The sequence below is a fragment of the Erythrolamprus reginae genome, chromosome 1, assembly GCF_031021105.1.
Source record: "Erythrolamprus reginae isolate rEryReg1 chromosome 1, rEryReg1.hap1, whole genome shotgun sequence".
In the NCBI taxonomy this organism is placed as follows: domain Eukaryota; kingdom Metazoa; phylum Chordata; class Lepidosauria; order Squamata; family Dipsadidae; genus Erythrolamprus; species Erythrolamprus reginae.
This window is the reverse complement of record NC_091950.1, coordinates 217,917,776-217,938,886: the sequence shown is the minus strand read 5'-3', so window position 1 is coordinate 217,938,886 and position 21,111 is coordinate 217,917,776. Positions and strand designations below refer to the sequence as shown.

General features: G+C 42.2%; 1 protein-coding gene across 1 annotated transcript in view; it reads left to right on the top strand.

Moving 5' to 3' along the window:
* BARD1 (BRCA1 associated RING domain 1) overlaps positions 1 to 17,079 on the top strand; it is a 135,650-nt gene extending 118,571 nt beyond the window's left edge. Inside the window, exons 8-11 of the mRNA XM_070732176.1 lie at positions 7,008 to 7,143; positions 11,192 to 11,284; positions 15,172 to 15,269; positions 16,255 to 17,079. Coding sequence (XP_070588277.1) covers positions 7,008 to 7,143; positions 11,192 to 11,284; positions 15,172 to 15,269; positions 16,255 to 16,602 — 675 coding nt within the window. The 3' untranslated portion in view covers positions 16,603 to 17,079. The remainder of the gene's footprint in view (positions 1 to 7,007; positions 7,144 to 11,191; positions 11,285 to 15,171; positions 15,270 to 16,254) is intronic.
* The last annotated feature ends 4,032 nt before the right edge of the window (positions 17,080 to 21,111 follow it).

The window sequence follows — 21,111 nt, the reverse complement described above, 5'->3', positions numbered from 1 at the left end:
TTGCTTGATAAACTTGCTTTAATCTCTTTGGGACTGTGTGTGTGTGTTTGAAACTCATTCCAAACTCACTGGGGGCTAATTGCCAAGGGCCCAGCATAACACTAGTTAGGCCACACCTGAGTACTGCATTTAATTTTGGTCACCACACTACAAAAGAGACATTGATATTCTAGAAAAAGTGCAGACGAGAGCAACCAGAATGATAACGGGACTAGAAACAAAAACATACAAGAAAATGTTGCAGGAACTGGGCATGGGTACCCTAGCAAAAAGTAGATCCAGAGGGGACATGATAGCAGTCGTCAAATACTTGAGAGGCTGCCACAGTGAGGGGGGGATCACATTATTTTCCAAAGCACCAGAGAGCCAGACAAGGAGCAACGGTTGGAAACTGTCCAGGGAGAGATTCAACCTGGAAATAAGGAGGAACTTTCTGACGGTGAGAGCCATCCACCAGTGGAATGGCTTGCCTGCAGAGTTGGTGAACGCGCCAATACTAGAGCCTTTCAAGAAAAGACTGGACTGCTATTAGACTAGTGTGATGTAATGTCTTCTGCACCAGCAGGGGGTTGGACTAGATGACCTGCAAGGTTCCTTCCAACTCTAATAATAAAATAAAAATAAAATAATTGACCTATTAACCTTTTAAATGTTTGGTAGATTATATTTTGTTTCCAGTAGGCAGGTACCAACAAGCATGATTCTAACCAAGTTTGCAACGAGCGTTGGATGCAAAAATGTCACTGTGTACATCCAGATAAAATAATTGCACAATAGTGTGAAACAAATTTATGTACATTGTGAATAACATAATCCTTAATATTATGCATAATAGCACTCAGGGTAGTTAAATTTATTATTTTTTTCAAACTACCTGCAAAACTCTTACAGGCCATTATTAATTCACTGACCATCACTTAGAAAAGGCTGTAATAATATAATGTAATTCCTGCAGCAACAATATTCATCTTCATATCAAATAATTGCCAGCCAGATGTACAATTTAAAAATAATAATGCAAGGATATTTAAATTGTTCCAAGATTTAGTATCAAGATTTTCATATTCAAAATCTGAAGTTCCCAGTGTCAAGTATTTATTTACCTTCTATAAACACAGATTGGAGTTGATTGTAAAAAATGGCAGTTGGTTATGTAGAAAACCTAATTGTTACAAGAGAAAAATAGATCATTTATATTTAGGATTACCAGAATTTAAAATATTCTTGACCTGTTCCATTTTGACTTTTTGAATTTCATATTAAAAGATGAGCTGATTATGTAGATTACATAAGATTACAAAAATCAGATTTACCTATTAGCTAAAACTAAACTGCATCATTTCAACTCTTTAAAGATGTCTTATCAATTGAATTGCTGGGGGAATAATCGGTTTTTCAGAGTGCCATGAAGAATTTACTCTATACAGCTATAAAAGATGTCTTAAGCAACAAGAAATGGCTTTGGTCGTGAGAGGAAATGGTGAACTAGATGTCTGCAAAGAAGTATAGGAGAAGTGGCTAGGATTGACAGACCAGCAATGAGTCCAGTCTAAAAGATAAAGATAAAGAAGCAGATGAGTGATCGCTTACTTGTGCTCTAGGCAGTGGCTCCTTATGAGGAGACTGCAGAATAGCTGTAGAATAGCAATTTCTCGTGGGCTTAGTGCCGAGGAATAAGGGGAGTCATCAAGTTCTCAACTGTGGCATGCCTTTATGGACAGTACACACCTTTGAAATGTAAAATTGAAAGAGATTTTCAAATAATGAGTTTGAAAAAATGACCTTATCAGTAAATCTTTCTTCCAGTACAAAAGAAAAATGAACCAACAGCTTAAATGTTTTTTAAAAAATTTAAGTAAATACCAATTTTTTTAAATTCAGTCTTTAAAAGGTACAGATGAATTAACCAATTTTGAAATATTAAGACTTTCACTAACAGTTTGGGGAAATTAAACCAAATTAAACCAAATGGGAATGTAAATTGTTTAATCTATTAAAAAGTAAACACGTAATAGAAATTTGAAATTTTCCAATTTTAGAAATAAAACAATAAACATTAGACAGAACAAAGAAGGAGAGGAGAGAGAAAAAATATATTTTGTGGAACCTACAAAATGACAAACAATGCTAAAATATGTTGAGTCATTTGGGGACATTTTAAAGGAATGGAGTCAGAAACTACAATGTGAGCAACAATGCTTGCTTTTATTTGCCAAAGATTTTAAAGAAGAAATGAAAGACAGGAAAGAGAATATTTTGTAAGACTGAGAGTTTAAATGGAAAACAATATATATAACATATAATATATGCAGATACTGTATACTGAAAAATAAATTCTGAATTATAATACAGAGATGACAGACATAATGAAAATGTTAAGACGAGACCTGAGTGACTTTATTACTGGATTTACAAATGAGGGTTGATAAAAACTTGAAAAAACTTTTGAGATGAAAAGAATAGAATTTAATTGGCCAAGTGTGATTGGACACACAAGGAATTTGTCTTGGTGCAGATGTTCTCAGCGTACATAAAAGAAAAAGATACATTTGTCAAGAATCATGTGGTATATCTGGACCTATCTGGACCGGGACTCACTGCTCACAGTCACTCATGCCCTCATCACCTCGAGGTTCGACTACTGTAATGCTCTCTACATGGGGCTACCTTAGAAAAGTGTTCGGAAACTTCAGATCGTGCAGAATGCAGCTGCGAGAGCAATCATGGCCTTTCCAAGATATGCCCATGTCACACCAACACTCCGCAGTCTGCATTGGTTGCCGATCAATTTCCGGGCACAATTAAAAGTGTTGGTTATGACCTATAAAGCCCTTCATGGCATCGGACCAGAATACCTCCGGGACCGCCTTCTGCCGCACGAATCCCAGCCACCGGTTAGGTCCCACAGAGTTGGCCTTCTCCGGGTCCCGTCGACTAAACAATGTCGTTTGGCGGGACCCAGGAGAAGAGCCTTCTCTGTGGCGGCCCCGACCCTCTGGAACCAGCTCCCCCCGGAGATTAGAACTGCCCCCACCCTTCTTGCTTTTCGTAAAGTTCTTAAGACCCATCTCTGCCCTCAGGCATGGGGGAACTGACACATCTCCCCCGGGCCTATACAGTTTATACATGGAATGTTTGTGTGTGTGTTTGCTTTTAATAATGGGGTTTTTAGTGTTTTTTAAATTATTAGATTTGTTTTTACATTGTTCTTGTTGTTGTTGTGAGCCGCCCCGAGTCTACGGAGAGGGGCGGCATACAAATCTAATAAATAAGAAATAAATAAGAAATTGTCATAGGGGTCAAATAAGCAATGAAGAAACAATCAATATTAATAAAAATCTTAGGATACAAGCAACAAATTACAGTCATACAGTCCTAAGTGGGAGGAAAAGGATGATAGGAATGATGAGAAAAACTAGTAGAAATAGAAGTGCAGATTTAGTAAAGATTATGACAGTGTTGAGGGAATTATTTGTTTAGTAGAGTGATGGCGTTCGGGAAAGAAACTGTTCTAGTATCTAGTTGTCTTGGTGTGCAATGCTCTGTAGCGACATTTTGAGGGTAGGAGTTGAAACAGTTTGTGTCCAGTATGCCCGCCCTCTTTTCCCCACCCTCTTTTTGAGTCGTGCAGTATACAGATCCTCAATGGAAGACAGGTTGGCAGCAATTGTTTTTTCTGCAGTTCTGATTGTTCTCTGAAATCTGTGTGTCGGTCTTGTTGGGTTGCAGCACCAAACCAGACAGTTATAGAAGTGCAGATGACAGACTCAATGATTCCTCTGTAGAACTGTATCAGCAGCTCCTTGGGCAATTTGAGCTTCCTGAGCTGGCGCAGAAGGAACATTCTTTGTTGTGCGTTTTTGATTATGTTTTTGATGTTAGGTGACTATTTTAGGTCTTGAAATATGATAGAACCTAGAAATTTGAAGGTCTTTACTGTTGATACTGTGTTGTCTAGTATTGTGAGAGGTGGAAGGGTGGAAAGGTTTCTCCTAAAGTCTAACATCATTTCTACAGTTTTGAGTGTGTTCAGTTCTAGATTGTTCTGGTCACACCACAAGGATAGTTGTTCAACCTCCTGTCTGTATGCAGTTTCATCATTGTCTTGAATGAGTCCATGAAGGCAAGAAAGAAAAATTGAAAGACAATGAAATCCTACAACAGCTTTTGAATGAATTAAGGATTAAGATCTAAAGGAATCAATAAAGTCGATTTGTTTTTGATTGGAGTTAAAATAAGACATACAGTGATCCCTCGAGTTTCGCGATCTCGATGTTCGCTAAACGCTATATCGCGAGTTTTCAACCCGGAAGTAAACTCCACCATCTGCGCATGCGTGCCCTTCCACGCATGCGTAGATGGTGGAGTTTCCCCACCGGGCAGAGGCTTCCCTGGGTCTTCCCCCTCTTGCCCCGGTAAGACAGCGGCGCGCGCGGGAAACCCCACCTCCGCCTCCCAGCTGGGAGGGACACCCTAGCTCTGCGCGCGTTGCTGGGGAAAGCCCGCGCGCTTGGGGACACCTCACCTCCGCCTCCCAGCTGGGAAGCGGAGCCGGCAACAGCGTGGGCGGGCGGGCGGCGCGCGCGAGCCTGGGGACACCCTAGCTCTGCGCGCGTTGCTGGGGAAAGCCCGCGCGCGCGGGAAACCTCACCTCCGCCTCCCAGCTGGGAAGCGGAGCCGGCAACAGCGTGGGCGGGCGGGCGGCGCGCGCGAGCCTGGGGACACCCTAGCTCTGCGCGCGTTGCTGGGGAAAGCCCGCGCGCCGAGAAACCTCACCTCCGCCTCCCAGCTGGGAAGCGGAGCCGGCAACAGCGTGGGCGGGCGGGCAGCGCGCGCGAGCCTGGGCGCGAGCAACGGGGTGGGCGGGTGGGCGGCACACGCGCGGGAAACCCCGGGGCTGCTTCTCAGCTGAGAAGCGGCCCCAGCAACAGCGCGGGGGGCGGGCGGCACGCGCGCACGCTGGGGAAACCCCGGGGCCGCTTCTCATCTGAGAAGCGGCCCCAGCAACAGCGCGGGGGGCGGGCGGCAGGCGCGCACGCTGGGGAAACCCCGGGGCCGCTTCTCAGCTGAGAAGCGGCCCCAGCAACAGCGCGGGGGGTGGGCGGCACGCGCGCACGCTGGGGAAACCCCGGGGCCGCTTCTCAGCTGAGAAGCGGCCCCAGCAACAGCGCGGGGGGCGGGCGGCAGGCGCGCACGCTGGGGAAACCCCGGGGCCGCTTCTCAGCTGAGAAGCGGCCCCAGCAACAGCGCGGGGGGTGGGCGGCACGCGCGCACGCTGGGGAAACCCCGGGGCCGCTTCTCAGCTGAGAAGCGGCCCCAGCAACAGCGCGGGGGGCGGGCGGCACGCGCGCACGCTGGGGAAACCCCGGGGCCGCTTCTCAGCTGAGAAGCGGCCCCAGCAACAGCGCGGGGGGCGGGCGGCAGGCGCGCACGCTGGGGAAACCCCGGGGCCGCTTCTCAGCTGAGAAGCGGCCCCAGCAACAGCGCGGGGGGCGGGCAGCACGCGCGCACGCTGGGGAAACCCCGGGGCCGCTTCTCAGCTGAGAAGCGGCCCCAGCAACAGCGCGGGGGGCGGGCAGCACGCGCGCACGCTGGGGAAACCCCGGGGCCGCTTCTCAGCTGAGAAGCGGCCCCAGCAACAGCGCGGGGGGCGGGCAGCACGCGCGCACGCTGGGGAAACCCCGGGGCCGCTTCTCAGCTGAGAAGCGGCCCCAGCAACAGCGCGGGGGGCGGGCAGCACGCGCGCACGCTGGGGAAACCCCGGGGCCGCTTCTCAGCTGAGAAGCGGCCCCAGCAACAGCGCGGGGGGCGGGCAGCACGCGCGCACGCTGGAGAAAGGGGGGCGAAGGGCGGTGGAAGTAAAAACACCATCTGCGCATGTGCAGATGGTGTTTTTACTTCCGCACCGCTACTTCGCGAAAAATCGATCATCGCGTGGGGTCCTGGAACGGAACCCTCGCGATGATCGAGGGATCACTGTATTTTGTGTCATCTGTTCCTGAATTTATGAATGGGCAAGGGATGGTTATAGGAAGAAGTGATCCATGTATGTAACTTTTGTAAAGGTGGAGAAATGCTACATTTGTTCTACATGTGATAAAGATTGGAATTGGAATTCATTTCTTTAAAGAATGCTTTTTTAAAAAAAAAATCCTTTTTTCTTTGCACATTTTCTTTTCTTTTTTCTATTTTTCTCACTGATTATAATCTGTATTTTATTGTTAAAATCATTAGTAAAAGTTATATATTTGCATAATTATATAAACATAAATGGCTTTGATAATCACAAAGTGCTCCTGGCCCTAAACCTTTATCTTTTAATAGGTCCAGAAGCACTTTGTGTCTGACTCTAGGGCAAAGAGCTCATCTACATTTCTTGGTCAAGGAATGCAGTGTTGTGTGAAGATGATTTCCATGGTCCTGTGGCCCGCATGTCTATACGCCAAAGGCGCATGTAACACTGTTACCTTCCCAACATTTCTACTCTCATTTGCATGCTTTCAAACTGTTAGGTGGGCAGCAACTAAGGCACGTTCCTGCTCACCTAGCACTGATGATGTTACCTAGTTTGGATAAAACCAGATGGGTAAAATGAAGACCCAGATTGGTTGGGGCAATATGCTGATTCTGTAAAAACTGCTTACAGAGGGCTATTGCTAATGAAACATCTGCAAGAAAACAAGCAAGCTCATAGAGCACCAAGGACCCCTCATGCCAACCCTGAGGTACAAATATTCTATTAGTACTGGGACAGGTAATAGGAGTTCACCCTGTAATGTAGAAGTTAAGTGTCGAACCCAGGCTCTCAGCTGTCCAGCTGACAAGCTTAGATACATTTCATCTATTTTTATCTACTTCCAAAAATTATATCAAAAATTATGCTTATTTTGAAATAGTTCTTTAGTATGTAGTAGAAAATGTTGATTAAATTTGAGTTTGTTATTTTTTTAAAAGGAAGTAAAAATATAGGCGGTTGGAAATATAATAGTTCTCTCTTTTCTCTTCAGTGCATAAACCTAGATTACTGTAAAAAAAGGCCTGTTGTTCTCCTCGGGAGTGGTCTTGATCCAGATCAACAGTTGTTGTTAAGCAAATTGGCCACAATTTTGAAGGTTAAAGTATGTACAGAGTTTAACAGTTCTGGTAAGTTCTCAGACTTATTTAATATAATAATATTTTAACTTAACACTGTTAACAGCCTTTATTAGGGGTTATCTAGTAGCGATAGGGGTGGCAAAATGTTCATATTTTCCCCACAATTATTGCATCCGCTGAATCCCACCCAGCCACCCTTTTCAGGGTGACCCATTCCCTTCTTAATGTGGAGGGAGCGGAGGAGCCCCTGCAGGGTAGAGCTGAGGAATTTGGTCAGTTTCTTGCGGACAAAGTCACTCAAATTTGGACTCCGATTGGGCAATCTTGACCAAAATGACAGGGCAAGTCTTAGTCCTATTGTGTGGGATGAGTTTAATCCTGTCACACCTGATGAAGTGGACAAGGCCATAGAAACAATGAGTGCCTCCACTTGTTTATTGGACCCATGTCCCTCCTGGCTGGTTTCGGCCAGTAGGGAGGTGACACAAGGCTGTTTGCAGGCTTTGATCAACATTTCTTTGAGTGAGGGTTTTTCCCCCACAAACATTAAAAGAACCAATGGTGAGGCCCCTTCTCAAGAAGTCTTCCCTGGAGCCAGCTGACCTTAAAAACTATTGTCCAGCGTCCAACCCACCCTTTATGGGAAAGTTGTTGAGAAAGTAGTGGCCCTCCAGCTCTTACAGCTATTGGATGAAACCGATTATCTAGACGCTTATCAGTTGGGTTTCAGGGCCAGTTACAGCACAGGAACCACTTTAGTCACACTGATGGATGACCTCTGGCAAATCCAGGATAGGGGTCATTCCTCTATCCTGGTGCTCCTTGACCTCTCAGAGGCTTTCAATACCATTGACCATGGTATCCTTCTGCAACAACTAGGGGAGTTGGGGGTGGGAGGCACCATGTTACAGTGGTTCTCCTATCTCTCCAGTCAATCACAGTCGGTGTTTGTAGGGGGGGTAGAGGTCGATCTCTAATTACCTCCTTTGTGGAGTGCCACAGGGCTCAGTTCTCTTCCCTCTCCTATTTAACATCTACATGAAATCACTGGGTGAGATCATCCGACTGCATGGGGTGAGATATCAGCAATATGCTGATGAAACCCAGCTCTGTATTTCCACCCCTTGTCAGTTCAGTGAAGCAGTAGATATGATGTGCTGGTACCTGGAAGCTGTGAGGGTCTGGATGGGAGTCAACAGGCTCAAGCTTAACTCCAACAAGACTGAGAGGCTATGGATACTGCCTCCAAAGGACTATACCATCTGCCCGTCCTTGATGCTAACCCCCTCAGAACGGGTTCGCAATCTGGGTGTTCTAGATCCTCAGCTGAGAGTAGAACAACACCTCTTAGCTGTAGCTAGGGGGACCTTTACACAGTTTCACCTAATGCACCAGTTGCGACCCTACTTGGATCAGGAGTCTCCTCACAGTCATTCATGCCCTTATCACCTCACGCCTTGATTATTGTAACACGCTCTACATGGGGCTACCCTTGAAAAGCATTAGGAGACTACATTTGATCCAGAATGCAGCCGCATAAGCTGTTGTGGGTGCACCAAGGTACACCCACATCACCAACACTCCGTGAGCTGCACTTGCCCCCAGTTGGTCTCTGGATGAAATTCAAGGTATTGGTTATCACTTATGCATGGCTTAGGGCCAGACTATCTCTGGGACCGCCTCCTGTCACATACTCTAAGTGGCCAATAAGGGCCCACAGTGTTAGCCTTCTCCAAGTCCCATCAGCTAGACAATATTGGCTGGCAGGGCTGCGGAAGAGGGCCTTCTGTGTGGTGGCGGTGGCTGTCTGGAACCAGCTGCTCCCTGAGGTCTGCCCACATTGCTGTCCTTCCAGAAGACCATGAAGACCTGGCTTTGCCAGCAGGCCTGGGGTTGTTAATCAATATGATACCATCTTGATCCGACCACTAAAAGATATGAATGTTTTTAAAGGGGTTTTAGATTGTTTTTTAAATTGTTTTTACATGTTGCATGCCGCCTAGAATCCGGTAGAAGTTGGGTAGCCTATAAGCGTGAATAATAAATAAATAGATAAATATTATTTAGCCATAAGTCTATACAAAATACAGAATTATAAGACGAGGATCTCTATCTTTTTTATACAATTGGCATTCAAATAATGTATGAGCTATGTCCTCTGCATCTGGAGTTCCACCAATACACATACGTTTATCATAAGGTACTTGGTTAAACCTTCCATATTTAACAATTGTGTTCAGTTGCTCAAATCTTGCTTGAATAAATATCTCCCCTCCCAAGATGCCCAACCATTTCAGTATTTAACCATTTTACAAATTATATTTATATTTAGTGTATTTATAGCAGCTCACCCATTTTAATGTGCCAGCCTTACTGAGGGGTAGCTATATTTGTCTTAGCTTTTATATACTTTTTTTTTTGTCTGTAGCAATCTTTCTGACTTGTTTTCCCCTCAGCACTTCCATAAACATTGTTTTTAATGTGATCTCAAATGCTTCTCTAAGATGGAAGAATTTATTTTAAATTTCCTGTGCTCTTTCCTACTAACATATTTATTATTTTAGTTTCTTTTAGGAACATAAACTTGAGGACTATGTATTCCAGTATAGGAATCTACTATTGTAACATCCTTGATAGACATTTAGCTTTTGTGTAAACAACTCCAGCAACTGAGAGTCCATCCTCTCCTGAGACAATTCTTGTTATATTGAACAGCTCATATATGTTCAGAATTTTTGCCTAATGTCCACTTTAGTTCTGGGTCATTCTTTGTCAAGAGGACCAGGTGAAATTGAAGCCTTATTTGAAAAGAAACCATCACAAAAACAACATATATGATAGAAAAAAAGGCTCTTTCTAATGAAATAAAAATGAAGATGATTGAAAGTGACAAAACAGAGAACGATAGAAAAAAAATGCTGTTTCTAATGAAGATGATTGAAGGTAATGAAACAGAGCTCTCTGGTTTATTTTCAAATAAGGCTGCAAAAATCAGTTGTGGACACCTGGTCCACTTCACAAAGAATGACCCTTCTACTTTCCTGTAATTAAAGTAAACCAGTTCCTAATATTTTGGAACTTCTTGACCACAGAATTTTACCTATTACGTGAAATTACCTATTATAGAGTAGGTAATGAGTAGTGTTGGGCGAACCGAACTTGCATAGTTTGGGTCCGTGCAGAACTTTGCAGTGTTCGGCATACCGAACCCGGACTTTTTAAAAAGTCCGTGCTCAGGTTCTGCATTTGCTCGAATACTGCGGTGGGTACCTGTCAGACAAAATCTTCCTGCACCACAGGCCAGAAAGCCACGTGCGTGCCCAAATAACCTGGCCACGAACTGGATCCACGCTCACTCCACCAGGAAAAAGCATTGCCCGTACACCAAATTCCAGGCTCTGGAACTGGAAAAGGAATTCCTCTTTAACGTGTACCTCACCCGAGAAAGGCGCTGCGAGGTGGCGGAGATTTTAAACCTCACGGAGAGGCAGGTTAAGATCTGGTTTCAGAACCGAAGGATGAAAATGATCTTAACCTGCCTCTCCGTGAGGTTTAAAATCCCCGCCACCTTGCAGTGCCTTTCTCGGGTGAGGTACACGTTAAAGAGGAATTCCTTTTCCAGTTCCAGAGCCTGGAATTTGGTGTAAGGGCAACGCTTTTCCCAGGTGAGCGAGCGTGGATCCAGTTCGTGGCCAGGTTATTTAAGCCAAGCTGCTGCTGCGGGTGCAGGATAATTAAAGTTATGAATTTTATCAATTTATAAACTTCAGTTCTGGTAACAATTTCTCAGAGGTTGAAAACTTTAAAATAATGGTGATACTTGTCTGCTGATATCTGTCTGCTGATATCTGACAGTTTTCCATTTCTTAGCTTCTAAATCACTCCTCACCCATTCAGGGAACCCTTGAGCCCATGGGGTGTAAGAAGAATATAATGCTTTGCTTTCTTTTGTGGGAAATATTCTGCCTATGTTTGAGGATAATGGCTGTAAAACTGAATTATTCTTTGAATGTGAAGGATCAGAGCAGTTATGGTTTTTTCAGACAGAGAAGAATTCATCCTGCAGTTTATACATTTTAACAAACTCTCATTTTAGTGACGCATGCTGTTATTCCTGCATATCCTATGCGAACTACTATGAAGTGCATGTTGGCACTTTTATCTGGATGTTGGATCTTGACATTTACGTGTAAGTAATTGAATTTTGGGGGTATTTAAGAAAAATATGTTTCAGGTGATGCCACAAGATAAGAGGAATGTACCATTGATGCTTTTTTTCAACATACTTCAACACTTTTCAGAAGCAATAATCCTAAAATTGTGCAAAATATTTTGAACATTTCCAAACTTACAATATTATTATATTTTATACAATAGTTATTCCAAGTTCTTGGCAGAATATAATGTGTATTCAACAGTTTTGTTATGAGAGCAGTATAAAACTGCTTTTGGCTAAGATCAAGTGTTGTCTATATACGTGTAGTTATTGTAATTGATTATCAAAAATGCTTACAAGATAGCAATAAACAAGATTCATAATATGCTGATTTTCCCATGGTAGATTAACAGTATTATGAAAATTAAATGAGAGTGCAATTTGAAAGAGTAAATTACAATTCACAATTGGATCAATTCAAAATTATCTTAAATAATTCTTATGACTCCATTCTACTGCTAATTTGGGAAGTCCTGACTCTTCACTCAGGAGAGGTAAAGCCTACTTGTAAAAACCAATTACAGGTACACACTTCAAGGGTAGAAAATCAGCTCACATTGTTTGGTATTTTTGCCATATATATTTAACATTCCTTTCGTTATAGCATCTTCTGCTAACTGCATTCTGTACTTCTTTGTAAAGCTTTGTTTGTTTGTTTGTTTATTTATTTATTTATTTATTTATTTATTTATTTGATTTGTGTGCCGCCCCTCTCTTATGTTCTTTTTAAATTTATGAAAAATATCCCCAATGACTAAAAACAAATTAATATTTGTATTTGTATTTAAATTTGTATTTAACAGACAGTACAAAAAATGGAAAGAGGGACACTTAACTAAGTCAGAATATCAGGTGATAGGCTGAGTTTGCCCAAAATGAAGTCAGGAAAGCAAAAGCTCAAATATTTCCAGCAAAAGTCAAAGATAATTTTTAAAAGTTTCTTCCATATAAATTACAAGAAAAAAAATCAGTTGGTCCACTAAAGAGAGAAGATGGCAAGGAAGTAACAGGCAGTAGAGAGAAAGCAGAGCTGCTTAATTCATTTTTTGCATCAGTCTTCACACAAAAGAAAGTGCCAACCTGTCAAAAACATAACCAATAGACTATAAATAAAGATTAAAATAAGCAAGAAAATGGTAAGAGAATACCTGTCTGACCTTGATGAATATAAATCAGTTGGGACCTGATGGATTATATCCCAGAGTTCTGAAGGAGCTGAGAGGTGTTATTTCAGAACCATTGTACCATATATTTCAAAAATTCTGTAGCACTGGATTTGGAAAAGAACTGATGAAGTTCCCATCTTCAAAAAAAGTGGAGGTGGGAAGCAATGTTCCCTCCAATTTTTTTTCGGTGTGGGCGGAAAGGTATAGTGTCTGAGCGGCAAACAAACAAATAAATAAATAAGAAAAAATCCCTTCTATTTTATTAAAAGAAATTAATAATTTTAAAAAACCAAAATCCATTACTATTAAAACTAAAACAACCAGCAAAACCAAAAACATAACTATTAATAAAAACAGGTGAGGGCTGGGGGGGGGGTTCTCTGTTATTATTTAAGTGCTTTTACCATATGCTTTAAATCAAGAGTCACTTCTCTCTCTGTTTCTCTCTTTCCTGTCGTTCTCTGCCTCAATCATTTTCTCTTTTTTCTCCTTTTTTCTATCATTTCTCTCTCTGTCTCTTGCTTTCTTCCTCTCTCTCACTCTCTTCCTTCCTCTCTCATTTCTTTCTATCTCTCTCTCTCTCCCCCCTCTTGCTCTCTCTTTCTCACTTTCTCTCTCTCTCTTGCTTTCTCTGTCTCTCATTCTTTCTTGTTTTCTTTCTCTCACTCTTTCTCTCTCTCTTGCTAACTCTTTCTCTCCCCCCCTCTTTCTCACTTTCTCTCTATCTTGCTCTGTCGCTTTCACTCTCCCTCATTCTCCGGAGGCTGGCAGGGGGATGGGGAGAGTGCGCGCCGGCCCACGCGCCCGACATTAAAAATCACCTTCGCCGGCCCCCGCTGTGAGAACACCTGCCCCACCTCTCCGTCAGCCCCCTCGCTGAGAGCCCAGGACGAAAGCGCTCTCAGCGAAGGGACTGCAAGAGCGGCGGGGCGGGCGTTCCCGCTGCGGGAGGAGCCGCGCCCCAAGGCGGGAAGTGGAGGAGAAAGAGAGGCGGATTGGGCAAGCGGGGGGCAGCGGCAAGTAGCCAGGGGCGCGAGGGGGCTAGAGGCGCGGGGGGGCCGTGGCTCCCCGCGCTCCCTTGGAAAGGGTGCGCGGGGGGCGATTTGGGGGGCGCTGGCACAGGCGTGCGCAGCCTACAGGGAACGGTGGTGAGGAGGAGACCCAGGAAACTACAGACCAATCAGCCTAATTTTAATACCTAGGAAGATTTTTGGAAAAAATGAAAAATCAGATCTCTGAACACCCTGAAACAAATAAAGTTATAACTAGTAACCATAAAAGGTTTCTTAAAAGCAGATTATGCCAAATCAATCTTATTTCATTTTTTGACAAAGTGATTAAATTAGTAGACCAGCAAAATGCTGTGGACATAGTATACTTAGACTTCAGCAAGGCAATCAACAAAGTAAACCACAACCAACTTCTTAGTAAACTAGAAAAATATGAGATATGTCACCACCAGATAGATTTGTAACTGGCTGACAAACTGTACTCAACAAGTAGTCCTTAATGGTGGTCCTTAATGGTAATACATCTACATGGAGGGAAGTAAGTTCTGTCTTGGGCCCAATACTTTGCAATATCTTCATAAATGACTTAGATAAGGGAATAGAAGGAGAACTCATTATATTTGCAGATGACACTAAGCTGGCAGGAATATCAAACACCCTGGAAGACAAACTCAGAATCCAAAAAGATCTTGACAGACTTGAACAATGAGCCCTATCCAACAACATGAAATTTAATGTGGAGAAAAGCAGGGGTTTACACCTTGGCAGGAAAAACCAAAGATACAATTATAGATTAGGCAAAACCTGGCTCAAAAATTGTGACTGTAAGAAGGACCTTGGAGTCCTAGTGGACGATCACTTAAACATGAGTTAGGATTGTGTGTGGTGGCAACCAAAAAAGCTAATACAATCCATAGTTGTATAAATAGAGGCATAGAATCAAAATCATGTGGAGTTTTAGTACCGCTTTATAAAGCCTCAGTAAGTACACCTAGAATACTGTATCCAGTTTTGGTCACTACATTACAAAAAAGATGTTGAGAGTTTTGAAAAAGTGCAAATAATAACTAAGATGGAAGCTAAAACATATGAAGAATGGTTGCAATATTTATTTTATTTTATTTATTAATTGGAGTTATATGCCGCCCCTCTCCATGGACTCGGGGCAGCTTACAACATTTTAGTAAAAAATACAATACATAAAACATCCTAGGCCAATTAATAAGATAATAACTTTAAAAAAAATTGAGGGGCTGCCACAAAGAAGAGGAGGTCAACTTATTTTCCAAAGCATCAGAAGGCATGGCAAGAAACAATGGGTAATCAGTGAGGGCAGCAACCTGGAATTAAGGAGAAACTTCCTAACAGTGAGAACAAATGACCAGTGGAACAACTTGCCTTCAGAACCTTCATCACTGGAGTTTTTAAGAAAATGCTGAATAGAAGACCTCCAAGGTCCCTTCCAGATCTATTCTGATTGATTGACTAATTTGATTACTTAATTGTCATCTATATTGACCCTTTCTCTTAGTTTGGCATATGTTCCAGCCAATCTGTCCATCTATTATCTTCATGTCCCCCCCCCCAATCCTTCAATGCCCTCTCCCCAAACCCACTTCTGGATTTGCAGAAAATAGCCACATTCTATTTTTTTTTTAAAAAAACTTTCTTTTCCAACTTATAGGGGTAGAAGCCAGCTTGGTGAGTGGCACTTTTGAACAAGAAGAGAAATATGAAGTAGATGGTGGTCCTCGACAAGGGCGCCTGAACACAGAACAGCTTGTGGGTACTTTTTTTATCAGTGTTTCAGTCTTTTTTTTTTTCAGATAAGAGAAGAATAATACTTTGCTTCCACATTTAATTTTGAGAACTGATAGATAGCTAAATTAAATTACAAATGTAATTTTTAACTATGTGGATTTTTATTGTCAATAAATGTTTCTAAATATTGGTTTTATGGTAAATTTTGGAAAAATATTTACAGCTATTATCTGAAGTAGAATGGATTAATTTTTGATACATTTTAGTATATCAGTAATTTTGATTAGCAAAACTAACCTGTTTGGTAGCTTTGTCCTTCCCCTCTGTATATTGTTATGAAAATATGAAAATTATACTTAATATGTCTTATTGAATTTTAAATTTGTTTCTCCTCCCACATCTAGAAATATTTTGTAATCATTTATTAATTAATATTAAATACATGCACATCAAGTTCAGATTATTTTTTCCATATATGAAATTTAGCCCTTTTATATCTTTACCTGTTTGTACCAGCTTCTTCTGTTGCAAAGCTCCACTTTTTTTTCTAATTTGATCTATTTAGGCTATCCCTCATTTCTACAACATAATTGATGTTAAAAATTTTTTCACAAGGTCTTTTTGATTCCTTTTTCCTCTCATTCTATTTTTTTCCATCCATAGGAACGTTCACTCCTTTTATTATCCTTGAGAATACGCTACATATCTGTTTTCCTTCTTTGGAACCATTCCTCTTGTTTGTTCTGTTCTATCCCATTTTGCCAATTCTGGTCTCCTGTTTCTATCTTCACCCATTTTTTCAGCAGTTTCTAGTCCTTAATTTGTTGCTGGTTGATTTGGTAATTTACATGCCATATAAAAATTGTATTATTAGTTTCAGTGTAGCTCACAGATCAACAGAAGCTAGCTAAACTAATTAATTGTAGAGGTTTGTTAAATAAGAAATTGTGGCTTTATCTCAGAATTGTGAGCTGCATGGATGAGAACAATCGTTTCTTTATTTCAGTTGCCAAAACTTTTTGATGGGTGCTACTTCTATTTCCTGGGAATTTTTAAAGAGCACAAGAAAGACGACCTCAAAGAACTGGTGAAAGCTGGAGGAGGACAGCTACTCCTAAGGAAGCCTAAATCAGATAATGATGTCACTCAGACAATCAGCACAGTAGCCTATCATGCTAAGATTACATCTGACCAGAGTTTCTGTACACAATATATAATCTATGATGCCTCTTCTAACTACAAACCACAAAAAGTTCGTCAAGGAAAGGTTTGGGAAGTGCCCTCCACGTGGCTTATTGACTGTGTGATGTCATTTCAACTATTGCCTGTTAAGATTTTTTTCCCAACATTGTGATAAATTTTACTGAAATTATATTAAAAGATACTAAAAGTATGTACTGAAACAAAAATTCATTCTGGATAGGAAGGTTGCATAAAATTTACTCCTCAAATCTTAAAGTGTATGTGTGTGTATGATAACTGAAGATTCATATTCCCAAAATCTTTTGCATGTTGTTATTAGAGGAATTATCTTTTTTGTTTGTGTTCTGTAAACTATATTAATTGTTTGTACTGAAATTATAATCATTCTGCATTGAAATCTTAGAAAATCTCAGAAACCTTGGTTAGTATCATTCTGGTTACTGTGCTCTTAATATGAGCCTCAGCATGCCAATATTATTTTTTTCTCATTCTTTATATAGTGAAATTGAATTGTCACTGAATTTGTTTAAAGAGATTACTTAAATCTGTAATCATGATTGTGCTTCTGCTGAGGGATTTGTTTCCCTTTAATGGTTTGATAATCACAAATAAATCATGTTCTAAAGCATTAGCATGAAAGACCTTTATTTAAATCTAAGCTTCATTCATGTGTGAGAAAGAGGGAAAGAAAATACTCAACAAATCATCACAATTAAAGAATTCTCAATATAATCAATCAGTAGAGTCCTTTCAATTATAGGCCAGGTTGAATTGAATCAAGTAGATCAGTTTTCTCAAATGTCCAGGGAGGCAATTTGCAACCATTCAGATATTAATGGAGGGCAAGCTAATGGAACATCAACTTCATATTTTGTTACCTTTCCCTCTTAATGTTTAATTGAAACATTGACATTCTCTGGACATGTATGTCATCTTATCAGGCACAAAAATAAATGTTTCTATAAAGAATCTTGAAGGACAGAGGTTGGATTTCTAACAGCCCTTGATAGAATAACGGAATTAGAGATCTTTAGCTGTCTTTCTATATTTTTTTCCATAAAACATATTTTATTAGAGTCTTCATAGATATGTTGCTCAGGATAATATGTAATGTGTTGAGTTTTTTTTTAAAAAAAAACCAAAGCACAGATCTCTAAAAAGGATCTTAATTTGCCCATTTTTGACAGGGTTTTTCAAGCCTGCAATCCTAAATTGTGTGGACTTCCAGAATTGCCCAGACAGCATTCTGGAAGTTGAAGTCTACACATCTTAAAAGTTGCCAAATTTGAAAAACTCTGATCTATCAGAACATCTATCTCAGGGGTATCCAACCTTGGCAACTTTTAAGACTTATGGACTGTTGAAGTTATTATATATCTTGGCACAAGGGATCTGTCCCAAAAAGATGTACTTTCTGTGCAGAATGATCTTCAGAGCTTGGCGTATGAACTTAGCAGTACAGTGATACCTTGTCTTACGAACCCCTCGTCATACAAACTTTTTGAGATACGAACCTGGGGATTAAGATTTCTTTGCCTCGTCTTAAAACCCCTTTCCATCTTACGAACATGAGCCCGGGTCCCTGGGCTCTCTTACTGCACGTGCACTCACTTACTGATGCAGGATTCCCCTGCCTTGTGACTACCCCCGATGGGATTTCCCATTCATTTCCCGCTCCCGCTGAGATTCCCCGACTGTCAGCTGAAGCGCCTGGGATTTTCCCTTGGCTTTCCAGTGGCTAGCCAAGATGCCCCCCTTCCTCCTTCTTCTGACCAGCAGAAGGCGAAGCGCTGGGGGGCAGGGGGGCAGGCCGTCCCTCCTGCCACCCCAGCCAAAAACAAAGGCGGTCCGTCGTCGCTGGCTTGAGCCTCCCATTCCTCCACGCCGCTTCACCCTGCCTGTCATCCTGGGCGAAGCGCTGGGGGGAGGGAGTTAGGAAGATCCTCCTGCCCCTCCCCCAGCCGAAAACACAAAGGCGGTCCGCCACCGCCCGCTTCAGCCAGGATGACAGGTATGGTGAAGGGGCATGGAGCAATGGGAGGCTCAAGCCACCACCACCGGCGACCCTCCGTTGTATTTTTGGCTGGGGGGGAAGCAGGGGGACCTTCCTGACTCCCTCCCCCCAGCCCTTTGCCCAGGATGAAAGTCAGGGCGAAGCGGCATGGAGCAATGGGAGGCTCAAGCCGCCACCGACTTGAGCCTCCCATTGCTCCACGCTGCTTGGCCCTGCCTGTCATCCTGGTTCAAGCAGGCAGCGGCGGACCGCCGTTGTGTTTTTGGCTGGGGAGGAGCAGGAGGACCTTCCTGACTCCTTCCCCCCAGCGCTTCACCCAGGATGACAGGCAGGGCGAAGCAGTTTGGAGCAAAGGGAGGCTCAAGCCGCCTCCCATTGCTCCATGCCGCTTCACTGTACCAGTCATCCAGGCTCAAGCGGGCGGCGGCGGACCTCCATTGTGTTTTTGACTGGGGGGGAAGCAGGAGGACCTTCCTGACTCCCTCCCCCCAGCACTTCGCCCAGGATGATACGTACGGCAAAGGGGCGGGGAGGACTGGGAGATTGAAGCCTCCTTCGGCGGTGGTGGCCCAGCTTCCCGGTTTCTCAGTTTTGGGCTTGCACGCATTAATCACTTTTCCATTGATTCCTATGGGAAACAATGTTTCGTCTTACAAACTTTTCACCTTACGAACCTCCTTCCAGAACCAATTAAGTTCATAAGACAAGGTATCACTGTATATGTTTTTAGTATATAAGGAACAAAAAGGGAAAGGCCAGCATATAGCAGAGTTTAATGTATGGCTAAAGCAGGGAAGGCTTTGGTTTTAGTCATGATGTCTGCAGCTGATCCTATGAAAAACTGTACAAGAGATGGTTTGCATCCATCAAAAAAAAAAGGATTGGGTGACTTGGCATTAAATTAACAGATTTTCTGGATAAACATTTAAACTGAACAGTGGGAACAGAATTAATTGATACAGAACATTTCTGTCCCCAGCAATCTAAAATTAATAGGGTTATCAGTGCATATAACATAGATATTTGTGGGGGTAAGATTATCAACCTTGCTGTCAAGTAAACCCAAGCATTTAATAGTGAGTGCCATACCACGTGTACTAATTAGACGGCTAGTAAGAAAGTAGGGGCAGTCAAGCACAGGTTAAGTAAACAGTAAATACAGGGTCAATCAAAATGGACTCTAAATGAGGACAGATATAGAAAGAAATAGACCAAAATAAAAGAGGAGGTGGAGTTGCACTATATATAGGAAATAACTACATCTCTACAGAAATAGAACACAGCAATAATGAAAATGATGTTGAATGCATTTAGGTCAATATTAAATGAGGGGACAGAATGACATTGCCATAGGTCTATAATATAGGCCACCCAACTAAACAGGAAATGCTAGTCAGCTAACTAAGGTATGTAGGAAGCACATCACAATAATAATGGGTTTTTTTAACTGACATCAACTGGGAGACAAACTGCGCCAAGTGGAGAATCCAACAGGCTCTTAACAAACCTAGCAAAGAACTTTGTTTCCCAAAAAGAGAAGGGAGCAAGGGGACCAACCATACTGGACTTAATTCTTACTAGCAGAGATGAAATGATAGAAGGTGTTGAAGCTACAGGAACCTTGGAGGCAAATGATCGTGCAATATTTGAATTCAACATTGTGCAAGCACAAGTAGAACAAAGTCAAACTATCTTGGACTTTAAGAGAGCTAATTTCAATAAAATTAGATGAGAATTCACAAGAGGGAAGATTCTTGTCAAAAAGCCCGAAAAAGCACACACATGACTGCAGGGCTTTCCCAGAGTGGGAAGAGACAGAGGTAGGGAGCAAGAGAGAGTGACACACACTCAGACAGACATAGAGAGGGACAGAGAATGAGAAAGAGGGAAGGAGATAGATGGAGAGGAAATTACCTATTTCCCATAGAAAACATAGGTACAAAACACTGGGTAGGCTTGGCTGGGGCGTCATGTGAATGAGTGGGAGTGAGTGACCATCAAGTTGGCCATGCCCACCCACGTTTTGTGGCTCCCAGTGTTTTGTTTTCTGTGAGAAATGGGGCCAACTAGGCTAGTTTCTCAGCAATCTAAACTGCTTGAAAATAATGTACCATACCTTGGTTGTTATCCTGAAGTGGATTTTTTTTTTAAAAAAATAGTTAAAACAAGAAAATAAAAGGAAATAGTCTTTGGAACAATATTTTCAGCTGAGCCAGAGAAAAAAGACTAGGGATGATACCTACTTACTGGGTGGGAGAGACATTACAGGAATGAGTTAATTTTTATTTTTATTTATTTATTTATTTATTTATTTATTTATTATTAGAGTTGAAAGGGACCTTGCAGGTCATGTAATCCAACCCCTTGTCAAGCTGACCCTACACCACCCCAGTCATATGGCAGTCCAATCTCTTTTTGAATGTGTTAAGTTTTGGGGCATTCACAACCTCTGATGGCAGGCCGTACCACTGGTTGATCACCTCACCATCAGAAAGTTCTTCCTTATTTCCAGGTTGAATCTCTCCTTCGTCAGTTTGAGATTGTTTTGGCATGATTGTTCCTGGCAAGCCCATGTTGGCTGTTGGTTATTATTTTGTTTGTTTCTAGGTAGTGGCAAAGGTGTTTTTTGGTTATTTTTTCCAGTAT